General features: G+C 52.8%; 1 protein-coding gene across 3 annotated transcripts in view; it reads right to left on the reverse strand.

Annotated features, from left to right (window-relative positions):
• LOC144106209 (uncharacterized) overlaps nucleotides 1-27231 on the reverse strand; it is a 39296-nt gene that overhangs the window by 1966 nt on the left and 10099 nt on the right. For all 3 annotated transcript variants that reach the window (XM_077638948.1, XM_077638946.1, XM_077638947.1), the window contains exon 3: nucleotides 1836-2060. In XM_077638948.1, coding sequence (XP_077495074.1) covers nucleotides 1836-2060 — 225 coding nt within the window. The remainder of the gene's footprint in view (nucleotides 1-1835; nucleotides 2061-27231) is intronic.

The following is a 27231-nucleotide window of genomic DNA, read 5'->3' on the forward strand; positions in this document are numbered from 1 at the left end:
GCCATGCATGTATTATGTAAATGTCACTGAGGGTTGATGCCGCACACAAGTCCTCAAAAGTGAGCTGATAAATTACATCTTTAAATATCCCCATTCCCACAGCTTGCTGTGATGTCCAGTGTTGGTCTCTCAGCACGAATCCTGCCATACAGCATGTGGCCCACGAGACGTCAGTCATGAGGGGTCTGTGATTGGCCCACCCAAAATCCACAGGGGCATTTGTAGATGAAAGTGGCCAGAGGTACGACCGGCTGACAACGGTGGCGCATCACTCCGTCCCCACAATCCCAAAGGGCCTGTGCATCCCCTAGTCACCTAGCTTAGCATTCCTCATGCTTGTGTCATTGAGGACAGCAGTCAGCCGAACCACTGTCAAATGCTCTTCACTTTAATTGCCCACCTGCCTGATCAAAGTGTCAGAGTAGCAAACAAGAGCGCATCCTGTCACGGATTCCTCCTTTCTCTCCCTCCCTTCACCACCTTCATTTGCTTGCTCATGGTGAGTGTGAAGTTTCCAACGGCTATAAGACATCTGCGATGCCGTTCCGTTCCTCATAACCTGATCACCGGTCATTTCAAGCTAGCACCAAACAGAGATGTCTTGCATGCTTCTCACACTACGCCAGTGTCCTCCATCTAGTCACTGGTGGTTGTTTTCTAAATGCCGGATGCCTTACATGATACAGAAGGAACAGAGCTCGACTAGCTGGAAGCCACTCGGCTGATATTGAGCAGCGGTTCTACAGTTTGGCTCCATGAAAACGGTTCCCTCAAGTGCCTTTTGCGTTCCCCAAGCACCTAGATCCATGAATTCCTCCACCTCCACCCTTCCTTTACCCACTTTGAGACTGATTACACTGCACTTGCTTAGAGCACACTGTTGCGCTATACAGACAGGCATTCATTTAATTTTGGCATTTTCTGAGGGGCTCTTTGCCTGCTCTTGCATCATACTAGGCAGAAAGGGACAACAGCCAAAACACTTGGGGTGCCTCAACACATTCCGAAAGCCACCGGGGTTCCCCTGGCTTAAAAAGAGTCAATACCTGAGCATGGTTGGTATGCTGAAGATCTTTGGCATTAATCAGCATGCGGTTCAGCTAGCATAGCAAGAGACTGCTGCAAGGACAGACTGTGCACAACCTACACTTCTGGGGCTTTCTTGAAAACCTGGATCTTTTTGAAATCCTGCAAACAACACAATTCTTCCATCAGGTGAAGGTGAGCAATAATGCTAAGAATTTGACAAATGGGCTCCTATGCAGAGCACAGGCCTGAGATTAAATCGAGGGTTGCACAGTGATTTACGGAGAGAGAAAAAGGATGGGGTTTTCATTAAGGAATGGGAGGAGAGGAGAGTGGATTGAGACATGAACCCAGCTGAGATCAAGAAGAGGAAGGGGCCATGGGCAAGGCACATAGTGCGGGAGCAAACAACCAGCGGTGGGTGAGGGGATCGCAGTGGATTGCAAGGGAAGGCAGAAAGCTACGTGCCAAAAAGAAATGGGGAAATCTGCAGCCAAAGGGTGGCTGCAGCTGCCACAGGACGGGATCGATTCACGGGACATGAGAGAAGCCACTGTCCTGCAGAACAGTAACCGGGCTGGCAAAAGTGAAGATGGTACATTAAAAGTGCCACTGCTTTCCCCTATGAAATGTGAAACAAAAGTTGCATCTTTACTAGCAGACTTCAAAAAAAAGAAAACAGAGCGAGCATTCGCCGTGATGACCACCTGTACCATATCATTTTTGGACTTCAATGGCCTTAATTTTTAATCTATTCAAATGAATTACAATAAGAAACAAAAGAGAGAGAGAGCAAGACAACCAAGCACCTTTTGTCTCCGTCTGTGTCATTGCTGAAGTCCTTCTGCGCACACAACAGTCCGCAACGAAGTCACACTGCACAGACTTGACACCCAGTCGTGCGCAGAGCTGAGTAGACCTATTGAACGACGTGGGTAGCACATACACTTGGCACTCTGTGTCTGCACGATGCACCGCTGCTGCACTCTTGCACTTCTTGCAGCTGTAGGCTGCCTCCTCGCCACCTCCCTCGCCTGAAGAGATAAGAGAGGCAAATGCACAAGGACACATCTGGAAACTAGGCCATGCACAACTAAAGTGTCACCCTGTCAAACAAAAGTGAGTTTCATGGTGCAACAGTGGCTAAGGCTATCACGCACCGTACACGGGTTTGAAGACGGCCATTTATTGCATTAAAGGAACGGAAAGCTTGCAATGTTGCAGCTTGTTTCATGCCCAAAGGTGCATGAAAAATCCAAAACGGCATTTTCCCCCCCGAGAGCAAGCTGGGATACCAAAAAGTGTTTGCTGCTAAGTGCAGTAAAATGCTTCTTTCTTCATTTCTCAAGTTGCAGATGAAATCTGCTCTATTATGAACATCTGTCTACATGTGTCACAAGTAAGTTTGTCTTGTTTGTCCGATATGCGCAAAGTGTGTGTGTGCAATGCAATGCTGACGTCCGCATGTACACAGAGCGCTCAGCGTCCAAGTCGCACTAGCCTTGACATCCACTTGCGTCTAGGATTGAGCTGACATACCATATAAACGTGTGTAAGGTTCGCACCCGTGTATGGGCCGCATCCTGTTTTTCCGAAGAGAATATATAAAAAAATAATCTGTGTATGGGCCGCACCCGAACTTTCTACGACCCATGCGGGAATATAGCCTTCAAAATGCATGCGCCGTGGCCTGCATGATCAGCTCCAGCTGCGAGCAACAGCGCACTTGATTGCAGAGGCCGCGCATGCGCACAAGAGTTTCCAGGTGCCACCCAACGCATTCGAGGCCGTGGCATCGGCTGGCACCACCATGCAAAGCCACATTCACGGACATACGAGCGCAAGCCACGTGGATGGGGCGTGCACTGGCATGGACAGCAATAGGAAAGCAGGTCAGGCAGGTTCAGACGGGAACAGCTATGCACTCGTGGCAGCTAGGAAGTCTGGAGGTGATGGAAAGAAAGGAAACAAGCTAACCCCATGGAATGAGGCGACAGTCGCTGATAAGAGGCAGCATAATCTGGAAGCTAGGAGGGAGGCAGGGAATACCCTAGCGCTTATCGGTGGTGACTCAAATATGAGTAGCTGCAAAAGGACTACAATGGAGGGTGGAAAGGGTGATAAGCAAGCAGCAGTCCGGGCACTCCCAGGCAGGACAATGGACGCAGTACTGAGAGAGACAAAAAGCCAACTTTCTCAGAATGTTGCAGAGCGCTATTTGGTATTGGTAGCGGTGGGGCTAAATGATGTCCTGAATGGTGAAGCCGCAAAAGTTGTGGAGAGATTAGCCGAGGGAGTTGACGATTTAAGGGCAATAGCACAGCCAGTCCAGACTGTTGTGTGCAGAGCGCCGGAGGTGCAAGGACGGAACGGAGAGGTTACCAAGGACGTTGTGGCTTTTAATCGAGAGATAAGGAAGTTAAGCCAGGAGAAAGGCTTTGAAGTGGCAGACATAAACAGGGAAGTGTATAGAGCAGGCTTTGGTGGAGGCTTTACATGAGATGGCATCCACTTTAATGGAAGGCTAGGAGCCGAAATCGGCTGGCGCCTGGCAGGCCGGGCTATGCGAGACACATCTCAGGGATCTAGAAGACCCACCGTTTAATGATGGCTACGTCTGGGAAGGGAGCAACAGAACAAAAATGGGGAGGAATGAAGGAGGAGTAGGTATGCTGATACATCAACGAACAAATTGGTAAAGAATAAAGTCAACTTGCAAATAACATGCATGGGTATCAGGAACAATTGTCGGTAAAAGGGCATGGCTAGGCGTAGTTTATTTAGGGACAGGGGACAAATGCAGGCAAGAGAAGAAGGATCTAGCTAAGTGTCTCAATGACGATATAAAGCAGTCTGGAGAAGGCGCCGATATTATTCTGCTGGATGACATGAATGGCCACATCGAGGATCTGGATGAATACACAGATGGTAACGGGAAGTTTATGCTAGACTTCTGTGAGCGGCACAACCTAGTTATTGCAAATAGAGAAACTAAACATGAGGGACAAATCACGTCAGAATCCCGTAACAGGCAGACGACCATTGACTATTGCCTAATGTTTCAGGGGATGTATAGCAAGGTCGCAATAATGGAAATAGACGAAGAGGGGAAGTACAGCGTGGGAAGTGATCATAAGCGTATTACATATTCTACAGTTTGGAACCCCGATCAAAAAAGAAGTGAAGGGGAGTCAAAAAGAGGGCGGAAAATTAAACAACGAACAAATAGCGCTAGTAGCAGCTAGCATAGAGGAAGCAATAGAGAAACATGGAAAAATGGGATTATTATCAGTTAGAACTACTCATTAGTACAAAAATAAAAGAAGTAAACGGAGTAAATCACTGGAGAGGAAAGAGGAAGCCAAGAAGTTCGTGGAATAAGGAAATTAGGGAGGCCATCGAACAACTGCTGGTGGCATCACGGGAACACAGATAAGCAAAGAGGGCGCAGTTATTTGAAGAGGAAATAGGCCAATCTTATCGACAAAATAAACAGCAAGTGCAGATCCTCGTCCAGGCTAAAATAAAGCAATCCTCTGATCACCGGCTGACTGAAGTTCACAATGCAACCAAAGGGAGGTCAAGAAAATTCTGGAACTATATAAGCTGGCTGGGTAAAATGGATCAAAGAAAGCAGGAACAGATTGAAGATGCCGAGGGAACATGTTTAGAGGGAGTCACGATTATTTTCCCTCTCTCTCTCTTGTTGTTGACGTGGAGTGGTAGAGGGCGGGTCTCGTGAGTGACCCAGGGGATGTACTTTGCGACTGGTGAGTTTGAGACAGGCATGCAGGTCTTCTGACGTTGGCACTTGGAAAGGCTTTCCTCAAAAGTTATTTATTGCAATACTTACAAAACTGATTTACATATGCCGAAAGATTTCGGCCTCTCCGCTTTAACTAAAAAAGACAAAACTCAAAACTCTTGCGACTTCGGACCACCGTCGGCCACCACATGGCCAACCCGCCCGGCAGCCGCTCAAGGAATTCGCTTCTCCAACTCCGCGACCCCGGGACCACCACCGGCCGCACACGACTGATCTGTCTGGCTGCCACCAACCAACCTCCCGCGTTTTCCTTAGCGCGCTCCCAACTCCTTGTCCTCCCGCCAATACTACACCCTCAGCCAATAGGTGACTTTCAAGCCACATTTCGGATGCAACATATCACAACACAAAAGAAAAGCACACAATATAAAACACACGCCTTGCAACGCAAACGAAATGCACAAAATATCGAACACATGGCTCGTTGCAAGCTGCCGTGGCTAACTAGAAAAATGCCACAACAGGGGGGGAGAAACCATTTACGACACGTGTCCTGTTAGCCGCTCTGGCCTAGGGTGCCCGGATGCCCGCTCGCCTCCAACGCTGCCCATCGAGCAAGCTGCCGTGGCTAACTAGAAACATGCCACAACGAGGGGAGAGAAACCATTTACGACACATGCGTCACTGTTAGCCGCTCTGGCCTAGGGTGCCCGGATGCCCGCTTGCCTCCAACGCTGGCCCATCGAGCAAGCTGCCATGGCTAACTAGAAAGATGCCACAACGAGGGGAGAGAAACCATTTACGACACATGCGTCACTGTTAGCCACTCTGACCTAGGGTGCCCGGATGCCCGCTCGCCTCCAACGCTGGCCCATCGAGCAAGCTGCCGTGGCTAACTAGAAACATGCCACAACGAGGGGAGAGAAACCATTTACGACACATGCGTCCTGTTAGCCGCTCTGGCCTAGGGTGCCCAGATGCCCGCTCGCCTCCAACGCTGGCCCATCGAGCAAGCTGCCGTGGCTAACTAGAAACATGCCACAACGAGGGGAGAGAAACCATTTACGACACATGCGTCACTGTTAGCCGCTCTGGCCTAGGGTGCCCGGATGCCCGCTCGCCTCCAACGCTGGCCCATCGAGCAAGCTGCCGTGGCTAACTAGAAAGATGCCACAACGAGGGGAGAGAAACCATTTACGACACATGCGTCACTGTTAGCCACTCTGACCTAGGGTGCCCGGATGCCCGCTCGCCTCCAACGCTGGCCCATCGAGCAAGCTGCCGTGGCTAACTAGAAACATGCCACAACGAGGAGAGAGAAACCATTTACGACACATGCGTCCTGTTAGCCGCTCTGGCCTAGGGTGCCCAGATGCCCGCTCGCCTCCAACGCTGGCCCATCGAGCAAGCTGCCGTGGCTAACTAGAAACATTCACAACGAGGGGAGAGAAACCATTTACGACACATGCGTCACTGTTAGCCGCTCTGGCCTAGGGTGCCCGGATGCCCGCTCGCCTCCAACGCTGGCCCATCGAGCAAGCTGCCGTGGCTAACTAGAAACATGCCACAACGAGGGGAGAGAAACCATTTACGACACGTGTCCTGTTAGCCGCTCTGGCCTAGGGTGCCCGGATGCTCGCTCGCCTCCAACGCTGGCCCATCGAGCAAGCTGCCGTGGCTAACTACAAAGATGCCACAACGAGGGGAGAGAAACCATTTACGACACATGCGTCACTGTTAGCCACTCTGACCTAGGGTGCCCGGATGCCCGCTCGCCTCCAACGCTGGCCCATCGAGCAAGCTGCCGTGGCTAACTAGAAACATGCCACAACGAGGGGAGAGAAACCATTTACGACACATGCGTCCTGTTAGCCGCTCTGGCCTAGGGTGCCCGGATGCCCGCTCGCCTCCAACGCTGGCCCATCGAGCAAGCTGCCGTGGCTAACTAGAAACATGCCACAACGAGGGGAGAGAAACCATTTACGACACCTGCGTCACTGTTAGCCGCTCTGGCCTAGGGTGCCCGGATGCCCGCTCGCCTCCAACGCTGGCCCATCGAGCAAGCTGCCGTGGCTAACTAGAAACATGCCACAACGAGGGGAGAGAAACCATTTACGACACGTGTCCTGTTAGCCGCTCTGGCCTAGGGTGCCCGGATGCCCGCTCGCCTCCAACGCTGGCCCATCGAGCAAGCTGCCGTGGCTAACTAGAAACATGCCACAACGAGGGGAGAGAAACCATTTACGACACGTGTCCTGTTAGCCGCTCTGGCCTAGGGTGCCCGGATGCTCGCTCGCCTCCAACGCTGGCCCATCGAGCAAGCTGCCGTGGCTAACTACAAAGATGCCACAACGAGGGGAGAGAAACCATTTACGACACATGCGTCACTGTTAGCCACTCTGACCTAGGGTGCCCGGATGCCCGCTCGCCTCCAACGCTGGCCCATCGAGCAAGCTGCCGTGGCTAACTAGAAACATGCCACAACGAGGGGAGAGAAACCATTTACGACACATGCGTCCTGTTAGCCGCTCTGGCCTAGGGTGCCCGGATGCCCGCTCGCCTCCAACGCTGGCCCATCGAGCAAGCTGCCGTGGCTAACTAGAAACATGCCACAACGAGGGGAGAGAAACCATTTACGACACATGCGTCACTGTTAGCCGCTCTGGCCTAGGGTGCCCGGATGCCCGCTCGCCTCCAACGCTGGCCCATCGAGCAAGCTGCCCTGGCTAACTAGAAACATGCCACAACGAGAGGAGAGAAACCATTTACGACACGTGTCCTGTTAGCCGCTCTGGCCTAGGGTGCCCGGATGCCCGCTCGCCTCCAACGCTGGCCCATCGAGCAAGCTGCCGTGGCTAACTAGAAACATGCCACAACGAGGGGAGAGAAACCATTTACGACACGTGTCCTGTTAGCCGCTCTGGCCTAGGGTGCCCGGATGCCCGCTCGCCTCCAACGCTGGCCCATCGAGCAAGCTGCCGTGGCTAACTAGAAACATGCCACAACGAGGGGAGAGAAACCATTTACTACACGTGTCCTGTTAGCCGCTCTGGCCTAGGGTGCCCGGATGCCCGCTCGCCTCCAACGCTGGCCCATCGAGCAAGCTGCCGTGGCTAACTAGAAACATGCCACAACGAGGGGAGAGAAACCATTTACGACACATGCGTCACTGTTAGCCGCTCTGGCCTAGGGTGCCCGGATGCCCGCTCGCCTCCAACGCTGGCCCATCGAGCAAGCTGCCGTGGCTAACTAGAAACATGCCACAACGAGGGGAGAGAAACCATTTACGACACGTGTCCTGTTAGCCGCTCTGGCCTAGGGTGCCCGGATGCCCGCTCGCCTCCAACGCTGGCCCATCGAGCAAGCTGCCGTGGCTAACTAGAAACATGCCACAACGAGGGAAGAGAAACCATTTACGACACATGCGTCACTGTTAGCCGCTCTGGCCTAGGGTGCCCGGATGCCCGCTCGCCTCCAACGCTGGCCCATCGAGCAAGCTGCCGTGGCTAACTAGAAAGATGCCACAACGAGGGGAGAGAAACCATTTACGACACATGCGTCACTGTTAGCCGCTCTGGCCTAGGGTGCCCGGATGCCCGCTCGCCTCCAACGCTGGCCCATCGAGCAAGCTGCCGTGGCTAACTAGAAACATGCCACAACGAGGGGAGAGAAACCATTTACGACATATGCGTCACTGTTAGCCACTCTGGCCTAGGGTGCCCGGATGCCCGCTCGCCTCCAACGCTGGCCCATTGAGCAAGCTGCCGTGGCTAACTAGAAAGATGCCACAACGAGGGGAGAGAAACCATTTACGACACATGCGTCACTGTTAGCCACTCTGACCTAGGGTGCCCGGATGCCCGCTCGCCTCCAACGCTGGCCCATCGAGCAAGCTGCCATGGCTAACTAGAAAGATGCCACAACGAGGGGAGAGAAACCATTTACGACACATGCGTCACTGTTAGCCACTCTGACCTAGGGTGCCCGGATGCCCGCTCGCCTCCAACGCTGGCCCATCGAGCAAGCTGCCGTGGCTAACTAGAAACATGCCACAACGAGGGGAGAGAAACCATTTACTACACGTGTCCTGTTAGCCGCTCTGGCCTAGGGTGCCCGGATGCCCGCTCGCCTCCAACGCTGGCCCATCGAGCAAGCTGCCGTGGCTAACTAGAAACATGCCACAACGAGGGGAGAGAAACCATTTACGACACATGCGTCACTGTTAGCCGCTCTGGCCTAGGGTGCCCGGATGCCCGCTCGCCTCCAACGCTGGCCCATCGAGCAAGCTGCCGTGGCTAACTAGAAACATGCCACAACGAGGGGAGAGAAACCATTTACGACACGTGTCCTGTTAGCCGCTCTGGCCTAGGGTGCCCGGATGCTCGCTCGCCTCCAACGCTGGCCCATCGAGCAAGCTGCCGTGGCTAACTACAAAGATGCCACAACGAGGGGAGAGAAACCATTTACGACACATGCGTCACTGTTAGCCACTCTGACCTAGGGTGCCCGGATGCCCGCTCGCCTCCAACGCTGGCCCATCGAGCAAGCTGCCGTGGCTAACTAGAAACATGCCACAACGAGGGGAGAGAAACCATTTACGACACATGCGTCCTGTTAGCCGCTCTGGCCTAGGGTGCCCGGATGCCCGCTCGCCTCCAACGCTGGCCCATCGAGCAAGCTGCCGTGGCTAACTAGAAACATGCCACAACGAGGGGAGAGAAACCATTTACGACACATGCGTCACTGTTAGCCGCTCTGGCCTAGGGTGCCCGGATACCCGCTCGCCTCCAACGCTGGCCCATCGAGCAAGCTGCCGTGGCTAACTAGAAACATGCCACAACGAGGGGAGAGAAACCATTTACGACACGTGTCCTGTTAGCCGCTCTGGCCTAGGGTGCCCGGATGCCCGCTCGCCTCCAACGCTGGCCCATCGAGCAAGCTGCCGTGGCTAACTAGAAACATGCCACAACGAGGGGAGAGAAACCATTTACGACACGTGTCCTGTTAGCCGCTCTGGCCTAGGGTGCCCGGATGCTGGCTCGCCTCCAACGCTGGCCCATCGAGCAAGCTGCCGTGGCTAACTACAAAGATGCCACAACGAGGGGAGAGAAACCATTTACGACACATGCGTCACTGTTAGCCACTCTGACCTAGGGTGCCCGGATGCCCGCTCGCCTCCAACGCTGGCCCATCGAGCAAGCTGCCGTGGCTAACTAGAAACATGCCACAACGAGGGGAGAGAAACCATTTACGACACATGCGTCCTGTTAGCCGCTCTGGCCTAGGGTGCCCGGATGCCCGCTCGCCTCCAACGCTGGCCCATCGAGCAAGCTGCCGTGGCTAACTAGAAACATGCCACAACGAGGGGAGAGAAACCATTTACGACACATGCGTCACTGTTAGCCGCTCTGGCCTAGGGTGCCCGGATGCCCGCTCGCCTCCAACGCTGGCCCATCGAGCAAGCTGCCGTGGCTAACTAGAAACATGCCACAACGAGGGGAGAGAAACCATTTACGACACGTGTCCTGTTAGCCGCTCTGGCCTAGGGTGCCCGGATGCCCGCTCGCCTCCAACGCTGGCCCATCGAGCAAGCTGCCGTGGCTAACTAGAAACATGCCACAACGAGGGGAGAGAAACCATTTACGACACGTGTCCTGTTAGCCGCTCTGGCCTAGGGTGCCCGGATGCCCGCTCGCCTCCAACGCTGGCCCATCGAGCAAGCTGCCGTGGCTAACTAGAAACATGCCACAACGAGGGGAGAGAAACCATTTACTACACGTGTCCTGTTAGCCGCTCTGGCCTAGGGTGCCCGGATGCCCGCTCGCCTCCAACGCTGGCCCATCGAGCAAGCTGCCGTGGCTAACTAGAAACATGCCACAACGAGGGGAGAGAAACCATTTACGACACATGCGTCACTGTTAGCCGCTCTGGCCTAGGGTGCCCGGATGCCCGCTCGCCTCCAACGCTGGCCCATCGAGCAAGCTGCCGTGGCTAACTAGAAACATGCCACAACGAGGGGAGAGAAACCATTTACGACACGTGTCCTGTTAGCCGCTCTGGCCTAGGGTGCCCGGATGCCCGCTCGCCTCCAACGCTGGCCCATCGAGCAAGCTGCCGTGGCTAACTAGAAACATGCCACAACGAGGGAAGAGAAACCATTTACGACACATGCGTCACTGTTAGCCGCTCTAGCCTAGGGTGCCCGGATGCCCGCTCGCCTCCAACGCTGGCCCATCGAGCAAGCTGCCGTGGCTAACTAGAAAGATGCCACAACGAGGGGAGAGAAACCATTTACGACACATGCGTCACTGTTAGCCGCTCTGGCCTAGGGTGCCCGGATGCCTGCTCGCCTCCAACGCTGGCCCATCGAGCAAGCTGCCGTGGCTAACTAGAAACATGCCACAACGAGGGGAGAGAAACCATTTACGACATATGCGTCACTGTTAGCCGCTCTGGCCTAGGGTGCCCGGATGCCCGCTCGCCTCCAACGCTGGCCCATTGAGCAAGCTGCCGTGGCTAACTAGAAAGATGCCACAACGAGGGGAGAGAAACCATTTACGACACATGCGTCACTGTTAGCCACTCTGACCTAGGGTGCCCGGATGCCCGCTCGCCTCCAACGCTGGCCCATCGAGCAAGCTGCCATGGCTAACTAGAAACATGCCACAACGAGGGGAGAGAAACCATTTACGACACATGCGTCCTGTTAGCCGCTCTGGCCTAGGGTGCCCGGATGCCCGCTCGCCTCCAACGCTGGCCCATCGAGCAAGCTGCCGTGGCTAACTAGAAAGATGCCACAACGAGGGAAGAGAAACCATTTACGACACATGCGTCACTGTTAGCCACTCTGACCTAGGGTGCCCGGATGCCCGCTCGCCTCTAACGCTGGCCCATCGAGCAAGCTGCCGTGGCTAACTAGAAACATGCCACAACGAGGGGAGAGAAACCATTTACGACACGTGTCCTGTTAGCCGCTCTGGCCTAGGGTGCCCGGATGCCCGCTCGCCTCCAACGCTGGCCCATCGAGCAAGCTGCCGTGGCTAACTAGAAAGATGCCACAACGAGGGGAGAGAAACCATTTACGACACATGCGTCACTGTTAGCCACTCTGACCTAGGGTGCCCAGATGCCCGCTCGCCTCCAACGCTGGCCCATCGAGCAAGCTGCCGTGGCTAACTAGAAACATGCCACAACGAGGGGAGAGAAACCATTTATGACACGTGTCCTGTTAGCCGCTCTGGCCTAGGGTGCCCGGATGCCCGCTCGCCTCCAACGCTGGCCCATCGAGCAAGCTGCCGTGGCTAACTAGAAACATGCCACAACGAGGGGAGAGAAACCATTTACGACACATGCGTCCTGTTAGCCGCTCTGGCCTAGGTTGCCCAGATGCCCGCTCGCCTCCAACGCTGGCCCATCGAGCAAGCTGCCGTGGCTAACTAGAAACATGCCACAACGAGGGGAGAGAAACCATTTACGACACATGCGTCACTGTTAGCCGCTCTGGCCTAGGGTGCCCGGATGCCCGCTCGCCTCCAACGCTGGCCCATCGAGCAAGCTGCCGTGGCTAACTAGAAACATGCCACAACGAGGGGAGAGAAACCATTTACGACACGTGTCCTGTTAGCCGCTCTGGCCTAGGGTGCCCGGATGCCCGCTCGCCTCCAACGCTGGCCCATCGAGCAAGCTGCCGTGGCTAACTAGAAACATGCCACAACGAGGGGAGAGAAACCATTTACTACACGTGTCCTGTTAGCCGCTCTGGCCTAGGGTGCCCGGATGCCCGCTCGCCTCCAACGCTGGCCCATCGAGCAAGCTGCCGTGGCTAACTAGAAACATGCCACAACGAGGGGAGAGAAACCATTTACGACACATGCGTCACTGTTAGCCGCTCTGGCCTAGGGTGCCCGGATGCCCGCTCGCCTCCAACGCTGGCCCATCGAGCAAGCTGCCGTGGCTAACTAGAAACATGCCACAACGAGGGGAGAGAAACCATTTACGACACGCGTCCTGTTAGCCGCTCTGGCCTAGGGTGCCCGGATGCCCGCTCGCCTCCAACGCTGGCCCATCGAGCAAGCTGCCGTGGCTAACTAGAAAGATGCCACAACGAGGGGAGAGAAACCATTTACGACACATGCGTCACTGTTAGCCACTCTGACCTAGGGTGCCCGGATGCCCGCTCGCCTCCAACGCTGGCCCATCGAGCAAGCTGCCGTGGCTAACTAGAAACATGCCACAACGAGGAGAGAGAAACCATTTACGACACATGCGTCCTGTTAGCCGCTCTGGCCTAGGGTGCCCAGATGCCCGCTCGCCTCCAACGCTGGCCCATCGAGCAAGCTGCCGTGGCTAACTAGAAACATGCCACAACGAGGGGAGAGAAACCATTTACGACACATGCGTCACTGTTAGCCGCTCTGGCCTAGGGTGCCCGGATGCCCGCTCGCCTCCAACGCTGGCCCATCGAGCAAGCTGCCGTGGCTAACTAGAAACATGCCACAACGAGGGGAGAGAAACCATTTACGACACGTGTCCTGTTAGCCGCTCTGGCCTAGGGTGCCCGGATGCTCGCTCGCCTCCAACGCTGGCCCATCGAGCAAGCTGCCGTGGCTAACTACAAAGATGCCACAACGAGGGGAGAGAAACCATTTACGACACATGCGTCACTGTTAGCCACTCTGACCTAGGGTGCCCGGATGCCCGCTCGCCTCCAACGCTGGCCCATCGAGCAAGCTGCCGTGGCTAACTAGAAACATGCCACAACGAGGGGAGAGAAACCATTTACGACACATGCGTCCTGTTAGCCGCTCTGGCCTAGGGTGCCCGGATGCCCGCTCGCCTCCAACGCTGGCCCATCGAGCAAGCTGCCGTGGCTAACTAGAAACATGCCACAACGAGGGGAGAGAAACCATTTACGACACATGCGTCACTGTTAGCCGCTCTGGCCTAGGGTGCCCGGATGCCCGCTCGCCTCCAACGCTGGCCCATCGAGCAAGCTGCCGTGGCTAACTAGAAACATGCCACAACGAGGGGAGAGAAACCATTTACGACACGTGTCCTGTTAGCCGCTCTGGCCTAGGGTGCCCGGATGCCCGCTCGCCTCCAACGCTGGCCCATCGAGCAAGCTGCCGTGGCTAACTAGAAACATGCCACAACGAGGGGAGAGAAACCATTTACGACACGTGTCCTGTTAGCCGCTCTGGCCTAGGGTGCCCGGATGCCCGCTCGCCTCCAACGTTGGCCCATCGAGCAAGCTGCCGTGGCTAACTAGAAACATGCCACAACGAGGGGAGAGAAACCATTTACTACACGTGTCCTGTTAGCCGCTCTGGCCTAGGGTGCCCGGATGCCCGCTCGCCTCCAACGCTGGCCCATCGAGCAAGCTGCCGTGGCTAACTAGAAACATGCCACAACGAGGGGAGAGAAACCATTTACGACACATGCGTCACTGTTAGCCGCTCTGGCCTAGGGTGCCCGGATGCCCGCTCGCCTCCAACGCTGGCCCATCGAGCAAGCTGCCGTGGCTAACTAGAAACATGCCACAACGAGGGGAGAGAAACCATTTACGACACGTGTCCTGTTAGCCGCTCTGGCCTAGGGTGCCCGGATGCCCGCTCGCCTCCAACGCTGGCCCATCGAGCAAGCTGCCGTGGCTAACTAGAAACATGCCACAACGAGGGAAGAGAAACCATTTACGACACATGCGTCACTGTTAGCCGCTCTGGCCTAGGGTGCCCGGATGCCCGCTCGCCTCCAACGCTGGCCCATCGAGCAAGCTGCCGTGGCTAACTAGAAAGATGCCACAACGAGGGGAGAGAAACCATTTACGACACATGCGTCACTGTTAGCCGCTCTGGCCTAGGGTGCCCGGATGCCCGCTCGCCTCCAACGCTGGCCCATCGAGCAAGCTGCCGTGGCTAACTAGAAACATGCCACAACGAGGGGAGAGAAACCATTTACGACATATGCGTCACTGTTAGCCGCTCTGGCCTAGGGTGCCCGGATGCCCGCTCGCCTCCAACGCTGGCCCATTGAGCAAGCTGCCGTGGCTAACTAGAAAGATGCCACAACGAGGGGAGAGAAACCATTTACGACACATGCGTCACTGTTAGCCACTCTGACCTAGGGTGCCCGGATGCCCGCTCGCCTCCAACGCTGGCCCATCGAGCAAGCTGCCATGGCTAACTAGAAACATGCCACAACGAGGGGAGAGAAACCATTTACGACACATGCGTCCTGCTAGCCGCTCTGGCCTAGGGTGCCCGGATGCCCGCTCGCCTCCAACGCTGGCCCATCGAGCAAGCTGCCGTGGCTAACTAGAAAGATGCCACAACGAGGGAAGAGAAACCATTTACGACACATGCGTCACTGTTAGCCACTCTGACCTAGGGTGCCCGGATGCCCGCTCGCCTCTAACGCTGGCCCATCGAGCAAGCTGCCATGGCTAACTAGAAACATGCCACAACGAGGGGAGAGAAACCATTTACGACACGTGTCCTGTTAGCCGCTCTGGCCTAGGGTGCCCGGATGCCCGCTCGCCTCCAACGCTGGCCCATCGAGCAAGCTGCCGTGGCTAACTAGAAAGATGCCACAACGAGGGGAGAGAAACCATTTACGACACATGCGTCACTGTTAGCCACTCTGACCTAGGGTGCCCAGATGCCCGCTCGCCTCCAACGCTGGCCCATCGAGCAAGCTGCCGTGGCTAACTAGAAACATGCCACAACGAGGGGAGAGAAACCATTTACGACACGTGTCCTGTTAGCCGCTCTGGCCTAGGGTGCCCGGATGCCCGCTCGCCTCCAACGCTGGCCCATCGAGCAAGCTGCCGTGGCTAACTAGAAACATGCCACAACGAGGGGAGAGAAACCATTTACGACACATGCGTCCTGTTAGCCGCTCTGGCCTAGGGTGCCCAGATGCCCGCTCGCCTCCAACGCTGGCCCATCGAGCAAGCTGCCGTGGCTAACTAGAAACATGCCACAACGAGGGGAGAGAAACCATTTACGACACATGCGTCACTGTTAGCCGCTCTGGCCTAGGGTGCCCGGATGCCCGCTCGCCTCCAACGCTGGCCCATCGAGCAAGCTGCCGTGGCTAACTAGAAACATGCCACAACGAGGGGAGAGAAACCATTTACGACACGTGTCCTGTTAGCCGCTCTGGCCTAGGGTGCCCGGATGCCCGCTCGCCTCCAACGCTGGCCCATCGAGCAAGCTGCCGTGGCTAACTAGAAACATGCCACAACGAGGGGAGAGAAACCATTTACTACACGTGTCCTGTTAGCCGCTCTGGCCTAGGGTGCCCGGATGCCCGCTCGCCTCCAACGCTGGCCCATCGAGCAAGCTGCCGTGGCTAACTAGAAACATGCCACAACGAGGGGAGAGAAACCATTTACGACACATGCGTCACTGTTAGCCGCTCTGGCCTAGGGTGCCCGGATGCCCGCTCGCCTCCAACGCTGGCCCATCGAGCAAGCTGCCGTGGCTAACTAGAAACATGCCACAACGAGGGGAGAGAAACCATTTACGACACGTGTCCTGTTAGCCGCTCTGGCCTAGGGTGCCCGGATGCCCGCTCGCCTCCAACGCTGGCCCATCGAGCAAGCTGCCGTGGCTAACTAGAAACATGCCACAACGAGGGAAGAGAAACCATTTACGACACATGCGTCACTGTTAGCCGCTCTGGCCTAGAGTGCCCGGATGCCCGCTCGCCTCCAACGCTGGCCCATCGAGCAAGCTGCCGTGGCTAACTAGAAAGATGCCACAACGAGGGGAGAGAAACCATTTACGACACATGCATCACTGTTAGCCACTCTGACCTAGGGTGCCCGGATGCCCGCTCGCCTCAAACGCTGGCCCATCAAGCAAGCTGCCGTGGCTAACTAGAAAGATGCCACAACGAGGGGAGAGAAACCATTTACGACACATGCGTCCTGTTAGCCGCTCTGGCCTAGGGTGCCCAGATGCCCGCTCGCCTCCAACGCTGGCCCATCGAGCAAGCTGCCCTGGCTAACTCGAAACATGCCACAACGAGGGGAGAGAAACCATTTACGACACATGCGTCCTATTAGCCGCTCTGGCCTAGGGTGCCCAGACGCCCGCTCGCCTCCGGCGCTGGCCCATCGAGCAAGCTGCCGTGGCTAACTAGAAACATGCCACAACGAGGGGAGAGAAACCCTTTACGACACACGTGTCCTGATAGCCGCTCTGGCCTAGGGTGCCCGGATGCCCGCTCGCCTCCAACGCTGGCCTATCGAGCAAGCTGCCGCGGCTAACTAGAAACATGCCACAACGAGGGGAGAGAAACCATTTACGACACATGCGTCCTGTTAGCCGCTCTGGCCTAGGGTGCCCAGATGCCCGCTCGCCTCCGGCGCTGGCCCATCGAGCAAGCTGCCGTGGTTAACTAGGAACATGCCACAACGAGCGGAGAGAAACCCTTTACGACACATATGTCTGATCAGACCATTCCTCCTCGCTTAGGCCGAGGCTCCCGAAACTCGGGCGCGACGCCGCCATGAGAGCCTCTCCCTTTTGTCGGCGCGTTCCCCTGCTCCCCCTCGGCGGCCCTCCTCCCGCCTTACGACGATGTACGCCAGCTGCGTCATGACAGAGGGAGACGATGCTGTGAACTACATTACATCAGTTATAGCTGAGTTATTTAGGCACGATGATAGGCTAATCTTCCCAAATGAGGAAGCAACACAGGACTGCACAATAGAAACCAACTTATAACTGACCTGTCTTAACCGGAAAAAGGTGGAAGAAAATATTCCTAAATGCACATCCGCAGGGATAGACGAAATTCCAATCAAGCTGATTAATGAACTTAGCCCAAGAAGCAAAGAAATGCTGATAAAAGCATTAGAGGCAGTCATAACAAATAAGCAAATTCTGCACAGCTGGAGACAGAGTAAAATGAATTTGATTTATAAAGGGAAAAAAGATAAGATGAATATAAAATCCTACCGACTGATTATGATAACATCAGTTAGTATATACAGGCTGGCGATGCCGGTGGTGAAATTAAAATGCAGTCATGGGTAAAAAGTAATAGAATACTCAGAGAACTTCAGAACGGGTTCAAAAGGGGTAGGCGCTCAGATGATAGCCTGTTCATGCTTACCCAATGCATAGAAATAGCTAAGGTGGAAAAAGAGACCTCTGTATTTAGCCTCCCTGGACATAAGCGGTGCAAACTACAACATGAACAGGGAACTCCTGTGGAACATACTAAAAGATGAAGGTAACGGTCATGAGGTGACTGATTTTCTACAGGAAATATCATCATCAGCCTGACACCCACCACAGGGCAAAGGCCTCTCCCATGTCTCTCTAATTAACCCTGTCCTTTGCCAGCTGCGCCCACCCTACGCCTAATCTCATCCGCCCACCTAACCTTCTGACGCACCCTGCTACGCTTGCCTTCTCTTGGAATCCAATCCGTTACCCTTAAGAGCCAGCGGTTGTCTTGCCTTCGCATCACATGCCCTGCCCAAGCCCATTTCTTCCTTTTGATTTTGACTGGGATGTCATTAACACGCGTTTGTTCCCTCACCCACTCTGCCTGCTTCCGGTCTCTTAACGTTACACCTATCATTTTCCTTTCCATCGTTCGCTGTGTTGTCCTTAACTTAAGCTGAACTCTTTTCGTTAGCCTCCATGTTTCTGCCCCGCAGGTGAGTACCGGTAAGGTACAGCTGTTGTACACTTTTCTCGTGAGGGATATTGGTAAACTGCCATTCATGGTCTAAGAGAACCTACCATATGCGCTCCACCCCATTATTATCGTTCTACTTATTTCCCTCTCATGATCTGGATCAGCTGTCACTACCTGCCCTAAGTAGACTTATTCATTTACCACTTCCAGCACCTTGTTGCCAATTGTGAACTGCTGTTCCCTTGCTAGACTGTTCAACATTACTTTGGTTTTCTGCATGTTAATTTTTAGACCCATCGATCTGCTCTGTCTGTCTAACTCATTGATCATGATTTGCAGTGCATCTCCTGAGTGACTCAGCAAGGCAATGTCATCAGCAAATCACAGATTATTGAGGTATTCTCCATTAACTCTTATCCCCAAGTGTTCCCAGTTCAGGCCTCGGAATACCTCCTGTAAACAGGCGCTGAATAGCATTGGCGAGATCGTGTCTTCTTGCGTGACACCTTTCCGTATTGGAATTTTATCGCTGACTTTATGGAGGACTATGGTAGATTTACAGTTCCTATATATATCTTCCAGTATTTTGACATAAGGCTCATCTGCACCCTGATTCTGCAATGCCTGTATGACTGCTGAGGTTTCCACTGAGTGAAATGCTTTCTCATAATCAATAAAGGCTATATATAGGGTTAGGGTTTGGTTCTATTCTGCGGATTTCTCTAATATCTGATTGATTGTGTGAATATGATCTATTGTGAAATATCCTTTACGAAAGCCTGCCTGATCATTTGGTTGATTAAAGTCTAAGGTTGCCCTGACTCAATTAGCGATCACCTTAGTAAATACCTTGTAGGCAATGGACTGTAAGCTGATCGGTCTGTAATTTTTCAAGTCCTGGGCGTCTCCTTTCTTATCAATTAAGATTATATTTGCGCTATTCCAAGCTTTTGGTACGGTCGAGGTCATAAGGCATTGCACATACAGGGTGGCTAGTTTTTCTAGTAGAATCTCCCCTGCATACTTCAACAGATCTGCTGTTACCTGATCCTCACCAGCTGCTTTTCCCCTAAGGCTTTCTTTATTTCTTCTTTCGTTACTGGCGGGATGATGCATTGCTGTGCGCTACTGTCTCTATCAATAACATTCTGATTACACTAGCTACTGTATAGATTTGTGTAGAGCTCTTCGACTACTTTAACTATCTTATCCATATTGCTAATGACATTGCCCTCCTTGTCTCTTAATGCATACATCTGGTTTTTACCTATGCCATGTTTCCTCTTCACCGCTTTTAGGCTACTTCCGTTCTTTAGAGCATGCTCGATTCTCTCCATATTAAACTTCCTTATGTCGGCTACCTTGTGCTTATTTATTAACTTTGATAGCTCTACTATTTCTATTCTGTCTGTAGGGTATATCGAGAAAATAAAGTTGAAATAACATGGGAAGGGATTAAGAGTACGACAACTGTCATGGTACACAAAGGGCTGAAGCAAGGTTGTCCTCTATGATCGCTGCTGTTCGTGCTTTATATGATGAATATGGAAAGAAGGCTACAAGGAAGCAGTGTAGGTTATAATCTGTCGTACAGATTAGGCGGAAAGGTCGTTGAGCAACGACTACTGGGTTTAATGTATGCGGATGATATTGCCACGAATCTTTGCAGTGCTTGTATGTTCATACTTCAAAGCTACCGGCACGCCGCTTTATCGCTTTGTTTGTGATGCAAGATGCGATGAGATTTATCTCGATTGATCGCATCCAGGCGGAGCTGATTCCATGTTGTTCCGGAATGTTCTAGTAACTTTTCGCACTTACGCCACCGCCGAGTGATTCAGTCCATTGTGGATGCAAGTCAGTCCAAATGAAGAGTTTTGTATAGACGCAATTGTAGCTATCTTGCTGCTTTCCAGATTGCAGTCACCACTTCGTGACATCTGGTGGAGGTGCTGGGTGTAAATTCAACAGGCACTTGGCACCCTGGCAGCCACAGAACCCCAGGCCGCTGCAGTACGCACTCCTCAGCCTCTCCGATACCTCTTAAGTCCTCTCCAAGATGAAGCACTTGTTCCAGAACGTCGCCTCCCTGCCCCCGCCCGCCCAGCCTATGATCGCTCAAGCCCCTGGAAATGCGACGCCTGGAGACCTCCGACAACCGACCGTTGTGCTTCCATAGCAGTGAGGCTGGCCATATTCTTAGTCACTTCCCGTACAGATGTATCAGTTTTCGTGGACTTGCCGTTGACGCACCATGACCACGCTTTGGCCAACGCCCGCAAGAAATCGACGAGTACCTACGTCGAGAGAAGTACGCGCCGAACCGCATTTCGCGCTCACCACTGCCGTCAGCCTCGCAACTACGGAGCCGCGGTATGAGGAAGGTCTCCCAGCCCCCGTAGAGAAAATTAAAGACAGCAACCTCTGGAAGTGAGACTGCTTAGGAGCGAAACGCCAAAGATCCTCCAACGACCATGCCGCATGAAGACGCCACCCATGACGCAAACCGCCTTCAAAACGACGCCACCATCGAGAAAAGCTTCAATGAAACGCACTTCCCGCGATTCCCATAACCGACGAAGCCGTAACACTACGCCCAGAACAACATGCAATGCAAGAGAATGGACATCCGACTTAGAAGTGGTTATCGACGGCAGGAAAGTTACCGCTCTAATCGATACAGAAGCCGATTACTCGGTGATGAAAGGAACATTCACTGTGCAGCTGAGGAAAGTCACGACCACTTGAGATGGCCCACAAGTTCACACTGCAGAGGCCAGCTCATTACACCATCAGGTCGATGCACAGTGCGAGTAAGTGTCAAAGGACATACCTATCCTGCGACTTTCGTTGTGCTACGGCAATGTTCCCGCGAAGTGATCTTGGGCATGGATTTCTTTAGTGTGCATCAGGCGATCATCGTCCTGTGATCCAAGCTGATGACGCTTTCAACGGATGAGGCCATCCCTTCAATGAGAACTCTGGAAAATGACGTTGCCCTGAGTGTCCTGGAGGCATAAGTGAGCATCCGAGCCTGTTCAAGAGTTCTCATCACCGTAGGCGCTACGAAAGCCAGTAACACTGAAGCCATCATCGAGGTGAACATGCAGTTTCTTCTAGACCTATAATCAGCATCGCAAGAGGCATAGAACATTTCCGCAATGGCTAACTTCACCAAAGAATACCGGCAAATTAACAAAGGAACGACGATTGCTTTCTTCGACGAAACATCAGACACACGAGACTCCTTCGCTCTCTCCGACCCATCCACAGAAGATTTGCCTGACCAAGAGAACTCGCCCACTTTATTAACACCTTGCCCACCTCGCCCACTTTTGACATCAACTCAGTCCAGCTCCGAAACAGACAAGACCAGATGCGCAATCTGCTTCGAAGCTACAGTGAGTGTTTTTCATCATCGCCGAAGCTCCAACAAATGCCGATCGCCAAGCATCGCATTTTAACCGACCAGCACGGCCGACCTCTCCAGCAGAGCTATCCGGAACCATGTACAAGAAATGCTTCGCGGTGACGTCATTCAGCTATCGAAGAGTCCATGGGTGGCACCGGTTTTTCTAGTGAAGAAAGACAGCACACTTCGATTCTGCGTTGATTACCGCCGCTTGAACAACATAACAAAGAAGGACGTCTACCCCCTCCCCCACATCGACGACACACTGGATCGGATATGCTATGCTAAGTATTTTTCATCGATGGACCTCAAGAGCGGCTACTGGCAAATTCAGGTCGGTGAAAGAGATCGCGAGGAGACCGCATTCATCACTCCTGATGACCTCTTCGTGTTCAAGGTGATGCCATTTGGTCTCTGGTCCACACCAGCGATGTTTCAGCGAGTAATGGATACAATGCTGGCAGGCTTCAAGTGACAAATTTGTCTGGTATATTTCATCATCATCATCATCATCAGCCCTACTACACCCACTGCAGGGCAAAGGCCTCTCCCATGTCTCTCCAATTAACCCTATCCTTTGCCAGCTGCATCCACCCTTTGCCTGCAAACTTCTTAATCTCATCCGCCCATCTAACCTTCTGCCGCCCCCTGCTACGCTTACTTTCTCTTGGAACCCACTCCGTTACCCTTAAAGACCAGCGGTTATCTTGCCTTCGCATTACATGCCCTGCCCAAGCCCATTTCTTTCTCTTGATTTCGACTAGGATGTCATTAACCCGTGTTTGTTCCCTCACCCACTCTGCCCGCTTCCGATCTCTTAACGTTACACCTATCATTTTTCTTTCCATGGCTCGCTGCGTTGTCCTTAACTTAAGCTGAACTCTTTTCGTTAGCCTCCACGTTTCTGCCCCATAGGTGAGTACCGGTAAGATTATGCTGTTGTACACTTTCCTCTTGAGGGAAATTGGTAAACTGCCACTCATGATCTGCGAGAATTTGCCATATGCGCTCCACCCTATTCTTATCCTTCTAGTTATCTCCCTCTCATGATCCGGATCAGCTGTCACTACCTGCCCTAAGTAGACGTATTCCGGCACAATTTCTAGGCTCTCGCTGCCAATTGTGAACTGTTGTTCCCTTGCTAGGCTGTTGAACATTACCTTGGTTTTCTGCATGTTAATTTTTAGACCCATCGATCTGCTCTGCCTGTCTAACTCGTTGATCATGATTTGCAGTTCACCTCCTGAGTGACTCAGCAAGGCAATGTCATCAGCAAATCTCAGATTATTTAGGTATTCTCCATTTATTCTTATTCCCAACTGTTCCCAATTCAGGCCTCGAAATACCTCCTGCAAACATGCGGTGAACAGCATTGGCGAGATCGTGTCTCCTTGCCTGACGCCCTTCCTTATTGGAATTTTATTGCTGACTTTATGGAGGACTATAGTAGCTGTGCAGTTGCTATATATATCTTCCAGTACTTTGACATAAAGCTCTTCTACCCCCTGATTACGCAATGCCTGTATGACTGCTGATGTTTCCACTGAGTCGAATGCTTTCTCGTAATCAATGAAAGCTATATATAGAGGTTGGTTATATTCTGCGCATTTCTCTATCACCTGATTGATGGTGTGAATATGATCTATTGTAGAATATCCTTTACGAAAGCCTGCCTGATCATTTGGTTGATTAAAGTCTAACGTTGCCCTGACTCTATTAGCGATTACCTTAGTAAATACTTTGTAGGCAACGGATAGTAAGCTGATCGGCCTGTAATTTTTCAAGTCCTTGGCGTCTCCCTTCTTATGAATTAAGATAATGTTTGCATTCTTCCAAGCTTCTGGTACAGTCGAGGTCATAAGGCATTGCGTATACAGGGTGGCTAGTTTTTCTAGCACGATGTCCCCTCCATCCTTCAACAGATCTGCTGTTACCTGATCCTCCCCAGCTGCTTTTCCCCTTTTCATTGCTTCTAAGGCTTTCTTTACTTCATCTTTCGTTACTGGCGGGATGACGCATTGCTGTGCACTGCTGTCTTTCTCATTAGCGTTATGATTACATTGGCTACTGTACAGGTCTGTGTAGAACTCTTCGGCTACGTTAACTATCTTATCCATATTGCTAATGACATTGCCCTGCTTGTCTCTTAATGCATACATCTGGTTTTTACCTATGCCTAGTTTCCTCTTCACTGTTTTTAGGCTACCTCCGTTCTTTAGAGCATGCTCGATTCTCTCCATATTAAACTTCCTTATGTCGGCTACCTTGCGCTTATTTATTAACTTTGATAGCTCCGTTAGTTCTATTCTATCGGTAGTGTTAGATGCCTTCATGTTTTGGCGCTTCTTAATCAGATCTTTCGTCACCTGAGATAGCTTCCCGGTATCTTTTCGAACTGTCCTACCGCCTACTTCTACTGCGCACTCCGTAATTATTGATGTCAGGTTATCGTGCATTGAATGAACATCAAGATCATCTTCCTCAGTTAAAGCCGAGTATCTGTTTTTCAGCGCTATCCTAAACTCCTGTGCTTTCCCTCTTACGGCTAACTCGTTAATGGTCTTCTTCTTCCCTAGCTTCTTCCGCTCCCTCTTCAAGTCTAGGCTAATTCTAGACCTTACCATTTTATGGTCGCTGCAACGCACCCTTCCGAGGACGGCCACATCCTGAATGATGCCAGGTTTAGCGCATAGTATGAGGTCTATTTCATTTTTAATCTCACCATTGGGGCTCTTCCAGGTCCACTTCCTGTTTTCTTGTTTGCGGAAGGTATTCATGATCCGTAAATTATTTCTATCCGCGAATTCGACTAATAACTCTCCCCTGCTATTTCTAGAGCCTATCCCATAGTCACCTACCGCGTGGTCGTCAGCCTGCTTCTTGCCCACCTTCGCATTGAAGTCGCCCATCAGTACAGTGTACTGCGATTTTACTCTATTCATTGCTGATTCTACGTCCTCATAGAAGCTTTCAACGGTCTGGTCATCATGGCTGGATGTGGGTGCGTAGGCCTGCACCACTTTGAGCTTGTACCTCCTATTCAGCCTAATTACTATAGCTGCTACCCTCTCGTTAATACTGTAGAACTCCTCTACGTTGCCAGCTATATCCTTATTAATGAGGAAACCCACACCTAGTTCTCGTCTACCCTCTAACCCGCGATAGCACAGTATGTGTCCGTCCTTTAGTACTGTATACGCCTCACCTGTCCTCCTAACTTCGCTAAGCCCTATCACATCCCATTTAATTCCCGCTAGTTCCTCGAACAGCACTGCTAGGCTAGCCTCACTAGCTAAAGTTCTAGCGTTAAACGTTGCCAGGTTCAGATTCCAATGGCGGCCTGTCCGGAGCCAGAGATTCTTAGCACCCTCCGCTGCGTCACAGGTCTGACCGCCGCCGTGGTCAGTTGCTCTGCAGCCGCTGGGGACTGAGGGCCGAGGGTTAATTGGTTTGATCATAGAAGGTTGTGGGCAAGTACTACACCAGGGTGGCCAAATCCTGCTCTGGTGAGAGAGTGCGTTGTCGGTTCTGGTCACCGAGATAAGGCCGCACTCCAGGCCTGGTTATGCAATTCCATCGACACGCGGATTTTTGTTTTTTTTTTAACCCGGTGGAGAATTGCGCGGCACCAGGATTTGAACCCCGGTCCTCTTGCACGCGAGGCGGATGTTCTACCTCTACGCCATCGCTGCATCTCTGGTATATTTAGATGACATCATTGTTTTCGCCTCGAACTTTGAAGAGCATCTCAAAAGACTTCGAACATTACTAGACGCCATCAAGTAGTCCGGCCTAACCTTGAAAGCAAAGGAGTGCCACTTTGCCTATAAAGAGCTGCTGTTCCTTGGCCACATTGTTAGCAAAGAGTACACCCAGACAAGCAGAAAAACAGCTGCTATCGCATTGTTTCCTCTGCCAGCCGATAAGAAAGCTGTGTGCAAATTCCTTGGACTGTGGGCTTATTATCGACGATTTGTCAAGAACTTTTCGCACATCGCTGATTCTCTGAGCCACCTCACAAAGGGACAAGTGCCATTTAAATGGGAAGCGCCACAACTGGAAGCCTTCAAGGAACTTCATCGTCGTTTACAGTCCCCACCGATCCTCGTACACTTTGATGAAAACACCAAGACTGAAATTCATACCGACGCAAGCAGCGTGGGCGTAGGCGCCGTCCTCGTTCAGAAAACTGACGGACAGGAGAAAGTAATCGCATACGCTAGCCGTTACCTGTCCAAGGCCGAGGCTAACTATTCGACAACTGAGAAGGAGTGCCTTGCCATCATCTGGGCAACAACGAAATTCCGCCCCTACCTGTATGAACGAGAGTTCAAGGTGGTCAGTGATCACACACTGTCCTGGCTAGGCAGTTTGAAGGACCCCTCCGGCCGCCTCGCTCGATGGAGCCTGCGCCTCCAGGAGTTTGACGTCACCGTTGTTTACAAATCTGGACGCAAGCAATCTGATGCCGACTGCCTGTCACGAGTCCCTGTAGATGCACCACAGCCGGACGACAATGAGGACGCCTTCCTGGGACCGATCAGCTCCAGCTCTTTTGCATAGCAGCAATGCTCGCACCCAGACCTAAGACGCCTCATTGAGTACTTGGAAGGCAATGTTTCTTCATCCCCAGCCTCGTTCAAGAGAGGACTGTCATCCTTCTGTGCACAGAATGATGTCCTTGTGAAGAACTTCGCAGTGACCAAAACAGCCTACCTCCTAATTGTAGATGCAAGTCTGCGCGAAGAAGTTCTTCAGGCTTCACACGACGAGGCGACAGCTGGACATCTTGGGTTTTCTTGCACCCTCCGCCGAATTCAAGACAAGTATTACTGGCCCCGACTGTCTGCCGATGTCGCACATTATGAGAAAACCTGCCGAGATTGTAAGCAACGAAAGACCCCCCCCCACCCGACCAGCAGTATTTCTGAACTCCTTTCAAACCCTTTCAGCAATCGGCATGGACTTGCTTGGCCCTCTCCAAAAGTCAACATCTGGAAATAAGTGGATCATCATAGCGACCGACTACCTGACCCGCTACGCCGAGGCAAAAGCCCTACCGAATGGTACAGCAGCAGAAGTCACCAAATTTTTCGTGGAGTGCATTCTTCTACGACACGGCGCCCCCGATGTGCTCATCACGGACAGAGGAACAGCATCCATGGTGGAACTGACGCAAGCCATTCTGCGTTACAGCCAAATCAGCCACTGGAGCACAACTGCATACCATCCACAGACCAACGGGCTTGCCGAGTGCTGAAAAACACCATTGGAGATATGCTCGCAAGTATGTCGATGCCGAACATAAGACCTGGGACGTCATCCTGCCTTACGTTGTCTTCGCCTTCAACACCACAGTGCCGGAGAC

The sequence above is a fragment of the Amblyomma americanum genome, chromosome 10 (assembly GCF_052857255.1).
Source record: "Amblyomma americanum isolate KBUSLIRL-KWMA chromosome 10, ASM5285725v1, whole genome shotgun sequence".
Lineage (NCBI taxonomy): Eukaryota > Metazoa > Arthropoda > Arachnida > Ixodida > Ixodidae > Amblyomma > Amblyomma americanum.